This window comes from Choristoneura fumiferana, chromosome 2, assembly GCF_025370935.1.
Source record: "Choristoneura fumiferana chromosome 2, NRCan_CFum_1, whole genome shotgun sequence".
In the NCBI taxonomy this organism is placed as follows: domain Eukaryota; kingdom Metazoa; phylum Arthropoda; class Insecta; order Lepidoptera; family Tortricidae; genus Choristoneura; species Choristoneura fumiferana.
The window spans coordinates 18,481,686-18,498,535 of NC_133473.1; the positions used below are offsets into that span (position 1 = coordinate 18,481,686).

At 35.3% G+C, this 16,850-nt stretch overlaps 1 protein-coding gene across 1 annotated transcript in view; it reads left to right on the top strand.

The window, feature by feature from the left end:
• Window positions 1–16,850, top strand: part of LOC141445310 (protein turtle-like) — a 232,403-nt gene that overhangs the window by 178,422 nt on the left and 37,131 nt on the right. Inside the window, exon 4 of the mRNA XM_074111105.1 lies at window positions 10,786–10,982. Within this exon, the coding sequence (XP_073967206.1) occupies window positions 10,786–10,982 (197 nt within the window). The remainder of the gene's footprint in view (window positions 1–10,785; window positions 10,983–16,850) is intronic.

Genomic DNA, 16,850 nt, shown 5'->3' on the forward strand with positions numbered 1-16,850 from the left:
AATGTTATAAAGACGTGGCACTTTATATAACTTTTACATCTCATATTTTACATTGATGCACCGCAAATATATTTTATAACCACGTAGTAGCGTGCCTCATATCACCAAGATTCATGGCTAAATCGCTGTCTGACAGTGTGTGAATATTTTATAAATCGCTCAGGCATACATTTGTTATGCATGACCGACCCATCCGAGTGCCAAATTAGTTTGGGCACAAATGCTGGGGGAGCAAAATGTTTGATCAGATTAAACGGCTTTTTGTACCCGGGATTTGGTTTGCGAAACGACATGTTGTTTGTCACAGTTTATTAATACGTTTCTGTTTAAAAAACAGAGATCCACTGAGCGCTTGGATCTCTGTTGGATTAGAACGTAAATGCTTTACTCAAATAGCTTTCAACATAAACAGAAATCTGTATCGACAGGCACGTAGCACCGGTATAGGCACTCGGTAAATATATCTAAGCAAAATCGATTGATTCCCTAAGTAAAAAAATAAAACGGAGTTGAACAAATAATTAAAATACCTGGGGGACCTTTCAAGTTTGTTTCTAGGATATGACTCTAAAAAGTACAATTTGTTATCAAGGGGTACGTATTATAATGTATAAATTTAAAATACATCTCGGTTGAAATAACAACGTACAGTTGAAATACCGAAAATTATCAAATAATATCAAATAAATATCACGGGACAATTCACACCAATTGACCTAGTCCCAAAGTAAGCTTAGCAAAGCTTGTGTTATGGGTACTAAGCAACGGATAAATATAATTATATAGATAGATACATACTTAAATACATATTAAACACCCAAGACCCGAGAGCAAACATTCGTTCGTATTTTTCATACAAATATCTACCCCGACACGGGAATCGAACCCGGGACCTCAAGCTTCGTAGTCAGGTTCTCTAACCACTAGGCCATCTGGTCGTCATAATATAAAATATAATGCATCAAAATGTATAAAGTTATTTGACATAAGGTCTAAACGCATAAGCTTGAAATGCATTGTGGTCAAAATATATAATAGTTACAATTCATAATGGTTCTTAGTCATTTGGCACAAAATGCATATGTTGATAATGTATACGTCCAAAATACATAAAATATCATTCATCATCTATTCAGTATGTTTTCTATAATGGTTGAAATACATAATCGACCCTGGAATTTCACAAAGAAAAATGCATAGAATACAATTCTTGTTTTGGTCATAGTTGAACCTAACACGCTCCTCCTCGCTACACTCTTCGTCGCACCTAAAGTTTCTATTCAATTAATGATCAGACTTTAGTTTAAAATGCAATGTACTTACTAAGTAATCTAAACAAAAATTCAGCGCCAGAGGCCGTATTGTCCAACGTGCGGACGCTTGCTATCACATTCACTAGGTGTTTCTTTCTGTCGAGTGGTAAAAAATGGTGAAAGCGATGGCAAGCGCCCGCTTGTTAGACAATGCGGCCTCCGATCAGTCGGTATCTTATAGGTTAGGTTAGGTTAGAGTTTTGTTCAGGCGCGAAGCGCCATAACTACGCGGAATAGGAACTCCGCGAAGCGGAGCTTCGTTGACATTGTCTTATAGTCCTTAATTTTTCAGAACTTAACATGCAAATACAACGTAAATAGACTGAAAATGATGATGGACATTTTATCGTTTGTATTTTGACCATTATGAAAAACGTACTATAGGATTTTTAATTGTTATTTCTTTCAACTATTATATATTCTAATTGTATACATTCTGAACATATACATTGTGAACTTAGTCATTTTAATTGTATGTATTTCGACCAATATGAAAAACGTGCTTTATGAATTTAGATTATTATTTATTTTAACCGGTATTTCAACTGTGTGTATTTCAACCGATATGTGTTTTAAATTTATACATTATAAAACGTACCCATTATCAAGTAGCTATAAGCCTTTACCTAATGTTATTCAATTTCTTGGCAAAATATGGCACCATCAAATGTTGCTTGATATATTTACAAAACATGAATTTTCTCGAAGAAAACTCTATATTATATGTACCGAAAATAACCTTAACCCTAGACTTTTATATATTTTAATAGTATAGAATCTTCGAAATTCTGTCCTGTGATATTTTGTAATGGCTTAGATTTTTTCAGTAAATAATCCTCTTAGCCTTCTGGTATAGCAATCTGAGCTAAGGATCATTTGTCATTGAATTAATTAACTGTCATCGCAACTTTGACAGTTTTTCCATTCAGTCCCGGACGTGTTCAAGAGAGATGAGCACAAAGTATCTCTCTTATTATAATTTGAAGTAGACAATGAAAAATGTTTGGAATTAGGGGGGTAATAAATATCAGATGTTATTAAACTAACTAGATTACAGGCAAGACGGCGCCGTTGGCAACGTTATTAAAATACGATGAGTTGGAAGTTTTTCTCTTCATAGTAAGTTGTATCGAAAAAAGCTTATTGAAATGAATCTTTTTTTTTCATTTATCAAATAAAAATACTGGCAATATCAAATAAATACTTGATTACTATCTCCAGACGTTTATTGTCGTTGTCGAAATAACAATTCCTCCTAAGAAATCACCGGGAGAAGGACCAGTTTTAACAAGTGATGTTTACGGAACAAATAATTTTGTTTCCATTTTAATAAAAGTAATTTAACCAATACGGACCCTGGTTCCACGTGATAAGGGAATGAGATTGTTTACACTCATTTCGCAAAGTATTTTGCCTGTCGCTCGTGAAAAACAGCTCGATGAATTTGAGAATTCATATTGTAAGGAGGATTTTATTAAGACCCGAAATATATTTTACCACGTATTTTCCTTTTTGCCTTAGTGGACAATAGGATCCCTAATAACGTAAAAAGTATGATACAGAATAAATATTCCTAACTCGTATTTTTCTCAAAAGAATGAAATTAAACTTCTTAGTTTCTTTCAATGATAGTCATAGTCCCTGTTCGTGTAATTTTATATACCTGAAAATTAACAAGATATTTCGGTACAGTTACAAAAATAATTATAAACGATCGCTGGAAGTACCTATCTAATAACTAGACGCAATGCCAGCTGTAAATACTTGCCATCATAATGCAAATTTGTATATGAACACATATTATTCTCTTCACATTCAATTACAATGGAGCCCCAAATTTCTCCATCTTCATCTTTATTTCCTTTATATTCAGTGAGTTTGAGCGACTGGCTCAACAACCCATAAACGTTTATACCCAACCTAAAATCCTTTAACTATCATCTTTGTCGCGTACCCCAAGCCTGGCCCTTGAGCGATTATGACGAATTTATATACATTCTATTGCTCCTAGGATCTCGAAGTTGATTGATGATACGAGCTTAGTAAGTGCCGATGTTAAGCCCGTCGGTTGGTTATGAAATATTTATGTGTTACGGTTTCATTCGGGCGCTCTTAAGAATTTCTAGGTGGGTCTTGGGCGAACATTAAAGTTTAAGGCGGTTTACTGTAGTCCAGTTTCTGAACGGACGAAATAAGATTGTAGACCCGCAATTATGTTTAGGTATTACTACATAAGGGTACGATGGGTTTCGTAGTTAAAGATTTTGTTCACAAAATAAGGATGTTCTTTGCTTCTATTACTGTCATTATCTAATTGTTTATAGTTTATTGTTATGGACCTGCGCAGAGTAAACGCCTGGGCCCTGTTTCTCAAAGCATAAGCATAATAATATTACTGTTTTGTCTCATAAATTGTATGAGAAAATGAGACAAAACACTAATATTATTAGAAATTATTTGTTTTTAAAGAACATTTATACAAATAAATATTCTGCGAATATTTCAAGCAACTACCTACCTGTTGCCGTTATTAATATCGAGCAAAAAAAACACGTTTGCTGTATCGGAGCCCCCCTTAAACATTTATTTTATTCTGTTTTTAGAGTTCCGTAGCCAAAATGGCAAAAACAGAACCCTTATAGTTTCGCTATGTCTGTCCGTCCGTCCGTCCGCGGCTTTGCTCATTGATTTGTTTGCGAAATATTCAACGTCTCAGTTGTCCCATCAATGGGTCAACTCAATGGGACTAGTGGGATAGACGGAACTTTACAGTACAAATTTTCATTAAAATCGAGCGTCCCACCCCTCTAAAATCTAAACCGGTGGGTGGAAAAAATTGAAAAAAATCAGGATGCTAGTTAGTATATCAAACCGTAATCGGATCGAAGTTCTACGTCAAAAGTAATTAAGAAATGGGATTAAGTCGATGGAAATGTAACTAATTGGAATAGGATAAGATGCCATTTAATTGACTTATTATTCCATTTTTTCGAATTTCTTTTAAACTCTTGTTACAATAGAACTACAAACCGTGATGGACTAGGTACGCCGGTTGCGTAGACGTTAATCCTGAAAATTATCGATGGCAAAAAGCGGAAACGTAGTAACCGCCACCTGGTCAAAAAAAATTTTACTGCGACGCTTAGAAAAAAACTGAACACCAATTCAGAACGAATCAATTTTTTTGACTATTGCTACATCTAATTGATGTAAACACCCAAAAAACAGCAAATTTTTAACCGAGTATGCTTACGCTAATTTCGATTTTGCATATTTCAACGGGTACGGTTGTTGCAGCGTTGCCGAAATTCTGCTCAGTGGCGGATACAGCATTTATGCATGTAGTGGAAAAATGACTCAAGACACTTACTGCATTTATCGTATAATATATTATTCATGATCGACGTCTAATGCATTTAACGTGAAAGTGATTTAATAAACAAGTCATATTTACAGTATTTGAAACACATCGTGAAGTAGGCACGACTTCACTTAACCGCAATTAAAATATGCGCTCGCGGGGGTTTAGTGGTCGCTTTCTGCCTATGAATCGGCCCGTTGGCGATCGCCGAGCAATAGGTTGTGCGTAGTACGAATTTTGTGCGTGCAGTGTCTGAGTAGTGATAAGGTTTAGTACTAGTGTTTAATCGTTATTTTTATTGTTAGTAATAAGCGATTTATCATCATGTCAGTGTTAAGACTTCCACTGTTGGACATAGGCCTCCCCCATATACCTCCAGTTGCTTCGGTTGGAAGCGGTCTAAATCCTCCGTGAACCCATTTGACTTAATTTGTGTGTGTGTGCCTAACACATTTAAATTCAAATTCAAATTCAATTCATTTATTCAGTAAATAGGCCGCAATAGGCACTTTTACACGTCATTTTTTTAAACTACTAGCGCTTTCGGGGAGATCATCATTACCAAGAAGAAGGCGCCGCAAGAAATTTTTTCAGAAAGTATTTTTTTCAAAATAAAATAATTACAAATAAAATACTTAAAAACTACAGTATACAATTTAACAAAAAAATTACAAAAAAAAAACAATAATACAGGGATGTATGGGGTCCCTTAGTTACAATACTAAACACTAACTATATCTACGTTCAGTGGAAGTGTAGAATGCTTCCACCGTCATAAATAAATAAATAAAATATATATATATATTTTAGGTAGCATAGTGAATTCAATACTACACATTGAGTTGTGTTTCTCTGAGGATGAACTCTGGTTGAGTTCGAAAAGCGTCGCGTGGTGTAGAGGTGAAGGTGCTACATGAACACATGTTTGTTGTATAGATCTATCATAAGGACTCGGGTAAGCAAAATACCTAATTGTTTTCAGTTTATTAATATGGAAGCTGTTGAAATTTTAGTACGCAGTTTAAATTAACGTTTTGCAATATTTTTATACAGAGACATGAAGACTAGACTTTATGGAATTCTTATTGGTCATAACATTCTTTTACATTATCTATTTCATTTACAGCGTTTCATTGTACCGAAAATAAAAGTGCCACTGGCGTAAGCGACACTAAAACGAAAACTAGTGATTTTCATTAGTTTTTGAGAATAGGAATTGAAAGTAATCTATATAAGTTATGTATTTATTCTAAATTTCAAGTGTTTCCGTTGATAAATGAAGAAGTTATGATTTTTTTTATTAAAATCGAAAAGTTTTTTGGCTCTGGTCTAAAGTTTGCATTTTGGCGGTTATAACATCTTCGCTTTTTGCCATCGAGTCATTTTCTATAAGCAACGAAGAGCGAGTTCAAATCAGTATCAAAATCAAAATATAAAATGAAAAAATAAATAAAAAGAATTATGGATGATAATACAATAATGGTCATCTCATAAAACGCAATTTTCTCAGAAATTGCCATCTGTACATAGTTGTTATATAACAAACCTAACCTAACCTAAATCAATCTGTAAATTTCAAAAGTTTCACCGAATATTATGTTATATCAAATGACCATTATATATTTCGTCAATTATTCTTTTGAAACTTTATTTATTTTGACAAGTCCCGTTGAAATCACTACAGCACGGCTGCACCATTTCAAAACATAGTAAGGGACATTAAGCTAATTTTACAGGAGAAAGAAAAAACATGTTTTGTCTCAGCCGTACGAAATTTTGCAATATTCGTTCCAAAAGTGATACTTTCTCGGTTTATTAGATTAAGCCGAATATCCAGGTATATATATATGCACTTAATTTCCTATATTGCATGTTTTATGTGCCATACTAGGTTTTGAAATTAAACTCAAATAAAAACTTATAGTGAACCGATCAATTTCAAAACCCAGTATGTGTTGTCACTTTGTCATGATCTAGAGGCTAAAAAGACTAAAAATCATAAGTTTTAATACGTGGACCTTTTTTCAATTTAAATAAAACAAACAGTCAGCTAAGTAGTTGTTCATTACAATAATTTATTATAAAAAATAAAAATTACGGCACCAAGTCTTAATTTTTTTACTTTATATTATCCAACTACCTATAATTACCATTGCTATTATTGATTACTGAATGGGAGATTGATCCAAATATTTTTTCGGGACTGGGGTATCAGTGGTACTAGTTCAGGAGCGGATTCAGGAGCGGAAACAACAGGTTGACTTTCATTTTCTTCTGGAAACATTTCTGGAGAAGGAATAGGGGCTCACTTTAATTTCTTGCGGAAGTATATATATCATAATAGCAAGATGGTTCTATTAGTAGAAGCAAAGATGAGCAAATAAGCGACGAGGTAGTATTTTGAACGTTAGTCGTTATTAATGAGATGAAAAAATAACATAAAATAGCAAAAACTAACACCGAAATAACATGAAATGCTAAATGGCACAGACATAAAACATAACACAAATGCTCAAGCTCAATAAAACCATGAGACACACACTCCCACGCTCAATAATAATACAGTATGATTACTTCCGATTTGGCACTCGGCAATTCTCAGCATACCTACATCGAGAGAGATCTGAAGTGCAATTAGGCAGAGGTGTTGTTATTAATTACATGAAATAGGTTTGGGTATTTATATGATTAAATTCTGGGTTTTTAAATAAGTATCCTATGAAAAACACGAACATTTACGGTTAAAACTGAGACGTCCCGAGTATTAAAGTAGAAATAATCTTACTGTATGAAGCGTAATAATTAAATATCCAACATTTTGCAAAACATGTGTGTTGTATGTTTGTGTGTTTGTTGGTATGTTTGTCCGTCTTTCACGTCGAAACGGAGCGACGGATCGACTTGATTTCAGGCATAGAGATAGTTTATGGGCCAGAGAGTGACATAGGCTTCTTTTATCCGGAAAAATGCACAGTTCCCGAGGGAACAGCGCACGGTAACCGATTCCACGCGGGCGAAAGCTAGTATTATATACATTTACTTACACAAAATGGTTGTTGTCTAAATTCAAGCGTTGTTCACTATACGCTTGGTGCGATTGCCTTATTTCATTCATTTATTAGCCAAATTACGCTACGTTTTAGCAAAATTTTAACGTTACACGTGCATACAAACTCAATCTTGGCTGGCAACTGCGCGCTGGCAAATAGCATGAAGTTAGCGCGGCAGCACAGTGCTGCAACAACGCGTCAAAATGAATAATGAACAACGTACCTATAACATTTGACTTACAAAAACTAGTAACTTCAACTAACAAACACATACTACTTTCCAAAAAGTTACAATTAAACTCGTTTGACATATCAAAACCTAGTAAGTCTCTCTGACTTTTTCAAAACCTAGTAAGTGCATGTCCCATACTAGGTTTTTTGAAATGGTTTTGTGCCATACTAGGTTTTGAAATGGTCAAGCCAGTTTTTTCTGTACTTACTAGGTTTGGAGTACTCGTATCTCTGAAGTTGAGCGAGATAGGCCTCTAAATGTTTTGTATCTTGTAGGCACTTGCTAGAAACCACGTTTTAAGCAAAAATCGCAAAATTGAGTTTTTGAGTACTAGGTTTTGAAATGGTGCAGCCGAGCACTTACCGAGGAAACAATTACATCAAAAGTATCGTTACGTTTTGTTAAAAGTTATTATGATTCAATTGTTACCTAAATATTTCATTAACATACAGCCTGGCAACCAACTTTAAATGCGAACTTTAACATTTGTTCAGTACCATTTAAGTAGAATTTAAATTTTCTTGCTTTAAAGCAAAAACAATTGCAGTCTTTTAACCGTGTTGAATTCTCCGAAGGTGCCGACTGTCCCCGCACCGAGGAAACAAACGGCCGACAATAAATTATAATTTCAAGCAGGTAGATGTTAACGATGTACGAATTGCGAGGGCTAATTTTGTTGAGTAGGTAATTGCTTCTTTTGGCGTTGAGGCGGTCTACGACTTTGAGTTGTGGTCTTGCCAAGAATTTGAATATTCATTTTAGAATTGCGTGTGCACGCGTATTTTAAGAAATTGATAACCTTATTAGGTACCAATAAGTATCTACTATACATTGAAAGAAGTAACAAACAACTCAATATTATTTTTCCACATTTGTTACACGATAAATATTAAATCGTTGACGATTATTTTGGCTGAGGCGGAACAAAATTAATAAATGCTGCTTTCGACACAAGTCATTAACAAAAAAAAAACCATAATTAAGCCCGCATATCAATAAAGCGGTTGCAACATTCAAGCTACAAAATAGGGCAGAAAATAAGCGTGACCGCATGTAATAAATAAAACCACCGTTAAAACGAAAGCCGTGTACGATATTATTATGATTCCAAACATAATCCTCATAATAAAATGGCCGAGGCCCAAGGCTACGGTGTCCGCAGTGGAAGGGTTAACCACAATTACTTTAGATTGCCTGTAATGGCACCTAACTGTGTAAAATGAAATGACCCTATTAGGTAGAATTGGGCATTTTTCGTCTGGAGAATTTCAGTTCGCTTAAATGTACCTATTTATTACGGAAACAAATAAATTATTTAAGAAGATCCTGCTGTGCTAAACGGCAAAAAATCTGGCCTTCAAAAGTATGCAGAATCGGTAATTTTGTATGAAGGGTGGGCCAAATTTTTTGCCGCTGAGTATATATTTCTGCTGACGCTAATATTGACACATCTGTAACAAATAAAATTGATAGTTTCATACATATTTCGGTCATAGTGACTTCTACGTTCCACCTATAATACACTTGAAATTTGGCACACAAATATGTTCCTTGGGTATTATGGAATAGTACTAAAGTTCGAGCATTTTAGTTCAAAGAGCTCTGATAGCATTTATTTTTTGTTTTAAAGTTTCACTTTATTCGCTCATGGTTTATTAAACATGCATCCGAGACTTTAGAATCCAGTAGAGTAGTGAGGTTTACTCGTGACCACGGCCCCTACAAATTGACTGAAACGTTAAAACGTGAATTTTAAGTCTAGTTCAAATCTTGTTCTATTGTGACTGTTATCAACCGAATTTGGTTGAATAAAACAAGCACATCAGTCACACGTATCGTGCTGTCCTCATAGTTATAACTAATCTTAGCGGATAATTTATTTGTGATAACGCTCCTACTTTGCATCCAGTTCTTCTCTTCTTCACTTTCGAACGTGAAAACATTGTGCTGAATTAATTTGCGCCACCAAAATCGTTAGAGAATCCTTCGTGAGAGTCCCGCCTCTTGATTCCAATCCAAGATCCCACGGTCAATTTGGCTTTAATCAGCTTACCTATTTCTTAAATTTTTACCTCATTTAATTTAATGTAATTTATCAAGAAATTATTCTATTGTATCATAATATCCTACCTACCTACCGTCTATGGTTGTTTAACGTTATTTTTTTTCTATAATAGTATTTTTTATACGGAATGTAGACCGGGATTACCTTCAAGAATCATCTTGTGTATTTAGAGTTGAGAGTTGAGTATGATGACTGAATAATTAGCGGTTGGATATTAATGTTGTTCAGACTCACTGTTAACTGCGTTGATATACCCTGATTCTTGCTTGTCGACTGCGTATAAGTACTTGGGCAATGGCGGTGGGATCTTTCTGTTTTTCACCTTTTTAAGACAGAGAAATTTAATAGCGTGTGACAAAATTTCACCGTTCCGTGCCTAGCTTTACTATCATTCACTTTTGTAGCACTCGGCACGGGTACAGAACGATTTAGAATAAATCTCGTTGAAAACAATCACAATCTGCTTCCATTATCAAATATGTCCCATTTAATTATTGGTGCCTTGGAGCTTGAGCAAGCCTTTGGTGTGGGACGTTACTTGCTCAGATTCGCTGGCTCCGTCCTACGTCAGAGGTTCTGCCAATAAGCCAGGGACTGCCGCCGACCACGCCCAGACCAAGTATTCTAGGCACGATGCCCGGTAGGAGAAATATACGGTTTAGATATTTTTTAATCTACATAAGTAATTGTTATCGTTTCATTTTATACTATATTGTTTGTTTATCAATAACTTGTGTCATTTAAAAATGCTATTTCTTTTACAGTTTCGACGGGCGAGTCAAAGGCCCCACAGCACATTGGGCGGATGACTCTCTAGGCGGCAGAGCAGCGTGGATACCTAGCTCACCGTCGGCACTTCGTCTGAACAAAGTGCTGGCCACCGATCGAGCCCAGTATCGTTGCCGGGTCGACTTCAAAGTGTCGCCAACTAGAAATCATAAGATCGCTTTAGATGTCATTGGTAAGTACTGGTGCTGGTAGCCTTATCATTTCAACAGATAGAATGATAGAAAGAAAGAAGTTATTTAGTGCGAAAAAAACATAAATAATGATGCGTATTAGTAACACAACCATAAGACATAAATTCTTCAGTGTCAATATACCACAAATGGGACTTATTACGCTAAAACACACGAGTAATATTTACCTCGACGTTTCGACCACATTACAGCGGCCGTGGTCACGAAAGCTTAAAATGTTATATAATTTGTTGAATCAGGCGTTACTTTGCGGAGGTCCATATCAATTAACTAAAAGAATTTCTTTGCTCACCCGCGACCTTATGATACCTAAGTTTATTGCGTGTTCATGCAGTTCCTCCACCTACACACTGTAAGAACACACACACAAATCACACGAACCCTTCTATCACCACCACCACAATATACTGACACGTTTCGAACTCAACCAGAGCTCATCTTCAGAGCAACACAACCGTGCACCATACTACCAGATGTTAGACAGAGACTCATAAACCACAACAAACGTTTTAATTTATCACTGTTACTCCCTAAGTACCCACCTATATTTTTACGTTATATAAGTTCTTCAGTTCTTCATAAGTGTTTAATGTTCATTCATGAAATTTGCAAACATATTTTCAGTTTCGTGAAAAAATAACAAGGTAAAACTTACAATAGACTGAAAGTTTATTCCTTAGTTGATTTGTGAAGTAAGAATGCTAGCAATAAGCTAATGCATAAAATAAAATTAAAATTTCAACTACGATTTTGCGAGATTATAAAAAAATACAGAATTCTAATCTCTGCTGATTAAAAATCCTTTAGAAATGTATTGAATAATGTTATAAAAAAATATTAAAATTTTTACCGTACATTACGAAATAACAGAGTAATTGACAATTAAGTCCGGTGGCATATTTTTCTCGTGTTAATCCAGCTCTTTGATGTCACAAATGTAGGCAACTAGGATAGTACCTTTTCTCCTGTTCTTCTACGAAAATATTTTATACACCACCGTTTTGGCACAAACAGTGAGATTTCAATAATAAAATAATATATCAGTAGATAGTCACCTGGACGGGCGTTATGCGGGTTATTTATGTGCTTGTATCGGAACTGAGCCAAATAGCTGCCATGAGGTATCTTGCCAGGGCTCTGTAGCGCCTGATCAGGCTGTACGGATCAGTTAAATCGTTGAATGAAATCGTTAGCAAGTAAGGTAAACGTCCGAGTTGTCGACACGGTACTGCCCAATAGCTGTCATCTCTAAATATTAAAGCAGGTAATACACTGACGAATAGATATTTTATTTAGTTAACACAATATAGGTACCATTTCATAACTTTAATAATAATCAGTGTGTATACTTTCTTATTAATAATAAAACCATAGTTTTTTTAGGGTTCCATGCCTGCATATTTTATAATAATAAGGGTTCTTTTTTTGACAATTTGTCAAGTGTTGAGAAATCTTGTGTGTGTCTTAGTGTAAGTATGTATAAGTATAATACTTATTATGTAAGTAGGTATTTTTGTTATATTACTGCCCCAATACTATTTCTTAGCGCACACATAAGATGTCTCAACATTTCGTAGATTGTTTATATAATTCATAAGAATTATAATTCATAAATTAAATTTGTTTTCTTGAAGGCTCGTTCGTGTTTTCCGCTCTGTACAAATACCTAATGTACTTAAAGGCTGTGCCCTGTCGCTTTAAAACGATACATTTGCGTAATAAATATAAGTGCAACCAAAGGATAGCAAAGTTTTATAGAGCGCATTAAACTCATAAGAGTTATTATACCAATAAAGTTGAAATTGGCTTAACGCCAAAATGCAGAATGTGGATACTGTCAAATGAATAGGGATATATTTCAGGACGCGGCCGAGTGGGCACACTTTTTGTTTGCAAAGTTTCTGCTGACCAAATTAGGGGTCAACGTGCAAGAATAAAAAATAGTAGACGCGAAACTATAAGTCTCGTTATATTATAGTAACACGGCTCTTTATAACAATTCATTATTTACCAATATTAATACTTTAGGTATTCAAGCACGTTTTTGTGTGTGGCTGATAGTTTACTTAGTAGAATTTCCTCCCTAAATTTGTGCATGTATAGGTTTCTAATAACGTAACTATCTGTATACGAGTATGTCTTATAATAAAGACAAAGTCAAAATATCTTTACCTATTCAATTTAGGCTCTAACAAGCAAGCACTTTATGAATGTCAAAAAAAACTACCACCGGTTCGAAAAAACCTCTGTTGAGAAGTATCCGGCAAGAAAATCGACGAGGTATATTTTTTTAAACAGATTTACAATATTATTAATTGATATACCTTTACATCACAAGTATTTCACACAACTTTATTTTTAACACAGTAGGTTCGCTATTTGAAGGGATCGTTAATGCAGATCGGAATTATTTCCAGATATCCCTGTCCATGATATAATCATTAACTTTATAATACGCCTTAGATATTAATGTCTTCTTGACAATAGATCTGAATTTTGTATCCGTTTCATATGTAATATTTTTTGGAATTTTAATATAAAAACGTATGCAATTTCCCAGAAACGACTTTTTGGTTTTAGTCTGTCTGTAAGATGGAACTTTAAGCTTCCCTGTGTTTCTAGTAGCCTTTGGCTTATCAACGTTAGTGGAAAAATCACAAATGTTCTTCCTCACATACATGATTATTTCAAAAACATAAAGATCTTAAAGATTATAATTGAATACATACACACATAGCTACATAAAGTACCTACCTACTCTAGTACTACTAGTAACTGCCCATCGTTTGACATATTATAATGAAAACAGGAAATTCGTATAAAACGCATGAAGCACCATAATAATGGTGGCAATAATAGCCTTATTATGTGGTGCGCTTGAAAAGTCTGAGGTTATTGCATGGAAAACGATTGGCATCTGTCAGCTTAAACAAGTAATGATCGCACAAACAACTAACCCAGCGACTATTCCAAGTTTTTCTGGGTTTTAGAGTTTTACGAGTAAAATTATGACTTATAATCGAACCTCTAAGTATCAGGGTCAGTTTAATAATAATAATTAATAATAAAGCCTTTTATTTTCCAAATACAGGAGTTTCGATACTTATTTTTTTCCTTTACAATTAGCAAGTTGTTGGTATTGTTAGTACCTAATACCTTAGTTTATTTATTTGTGTTAGTACTAGTTTCCGTAGATTTGGACCCCTCTCTGGGTGTAGGCCTCCAGCTTGTTCCAAGTCTCCCTATCTTCCGCTTTTTTCAGCCAGGGCCAGTAATATTATAAATGCGAAAGTTTTTAAGTCTGTTTGTTTGTTACCTCTTCACGTCTAAGCTGCTAATCCGATTTAGATGAAATTTGGTAAACAAATAGTTTGAGTGCCGAGAAAGGACATAAGATAGTTTTTATCCTGGAAAATGATTTGTTGTCCTGGAAAACGAATTCTATGTGGACGGCGTCGCGGGCAACAGCCAGTATAGTCATAATTTCATAATAAGAATACCTACGTTCATTTGAATACACATAAGTCCACCATCTTGCTTGCTAATCATGCCGTGAAGCAGCAGTGCTTGCACTGTTGTGTTTCGGCGTGGAGAGAAGACAGCCGGTGCAGTTACTGGCATTTGAGGTATCCCATCTTAGGCCTCTAGGTTGGCAACGCATCTGCAATACCCCTGGTGTTGCAGATGTTTATGGACGGTGGTGATCTCATACTATCAGGAGACCCACATTCTCGTTTGCCATACAGTCGAATTAAAAAAAAAAGTCGCAAAAATATTAGAATTAAAATTTGCATACCTAACTCAAGCGATTTCTAATTGACATTCGATAGGTTGTTTAATCTGGATCACTGATTTAGCTAACATTGCTTTATTGGCCATGCATAATGTACATTTTCATCAAAATCTGATTAGAGATCACTGAATGATTGACTACCAGAATTTTAATGAGGAACGACCTAGACCGGTCCGCTCTGTACTCGTGGAAATAAATTGCAGGCGATTATATTCCCTGTTACCCGGAAATTGATCGTGGAACTAAAATAATGGCCTGAATAATTAAATTAATTATGTAACAAACTAAATTGAACGTGGAACGTTTGTTGATTTAGTGAGCTTTAGATTTAGCGAATTGAAAATCGAAATAGTCGCAGCAGATTATATTATTATTAGCCGCTACCCGCGACTCCGCCCGCATAAATGTGGTGATCTCTTACCATCAGGAGACACGCTCGTTTGCCATCCAGTCGAATAAAAAAAAAATACAGTTCGTTTATCACTATCCCGCGGGCAATTTTCCGGGATGAAAATTATCCTATGTCCTTCCTTGGGCCTCAAACTATCTGCATACCGAATTAATAATTATAATAAATATCATGGGACACTTGACACCAATTGACCTAGTCCCAAACTAAGCAAAGCTTGTACTATGGATACTAGGCAACGGATAAACATACTTATATAGATAAATACATACTTATATAGATAAATAATATGTATTTAATATTAAACATCCAAGACCCGAGAACAAACATTCGTGTTATTCACACAAATATCTGCCCCGGCCGGGATTGGAACCCAGGACCTCAAGCTTCGTAGTCAGGTTCTCTAACCACTTAGCCATCCGGCCATTTTATCTAAATCGCTGGATTTAGGCATAAAAAGGTTACAAACAAACAAATAAACTAACAAACTTTCGAATTTATATTATCATTGGGATATTAGTGGGATTCTCTTACTATCGTCTTAAACATTCGTGATTTTCACTCATAGTCAAAATACCACTAACGGGACTTATCACGCTAACACATACGAGTAATTTTATGAATTTTATACACACACGGGTAATATTTACCTCGATGTTTCGGCCACATTACAGTGGCCACCACCACCACCACTAGCACCCGAAACGAAACGTCGACGTATATTATATTACTTATATTATTATTATTGTATGTTAAAATAACTCGTGTGTTAGCGTGATAAGTTCCGTTGGTGGTATTTTGAATATGACGTCTTCTTTTTCAAAGTCTTTATCAAGATAGATGTTACCGAAGAAAATTGGGTAACATTTCAAAAATCACAATAACGATGATAAGATTCGGGTCTGGAGTAATTTGCGTCGGGGACGACTAGAAGCCTTTTTATTTTAGCCAATATACGGTCCGCAGAAAAAGTTTAATGTAGGGTAACTCAATTATGGCCGGGCGCCGTGCGTGCCCTACATTTATCACGGGGAATTCACCGGGATCTAACTGTGAGGAAGACTAGCTCATGGAAACAGTTTTAAATATAGGAAAAATGTTGTATAGGTTCTGTAGTAATGTTTACAAGCTTTTCTTTAGCTAGCCGTGTTTATTTGTTTGGGTCAAATCTTGGAAGCTAAATTTGATCCACTTTCAGCGGTCCGATTGACTTGAAATTTGGCATACTTAAGTAAATTTGATGACAGTAGAATAATCTGGTAGTGGCATTGTGGTGGTCCCGCCAGGATTATTTCCGCAGGAGGGAACTCCTCAATGGATAATAGCACAGATTTGAAATTTGTTACGGATATGCAATTTAGAAGACAATTCAAGTACAGTCGACAAAAAGTATAGTCAACAAAAAAGCTTGTATTATAAATGAAATTTTTAACAGAAACTTATTCTCAATGGCTTATTGAGGGACTAACTGGATATTTTGCAGTTATTTACGCTTACAGTATATTTTTTTTATTCGACTGGATGGCAAACGAGCAAGTGGGTCTCCTGATGGTAAGAGATCACCACCGCCCATAAATTTCTGCAACACCAAGGCTATTGTAGATGCGTTGCCAACCTAGACGCCTAAGATGGGATACCTCAAGTGCC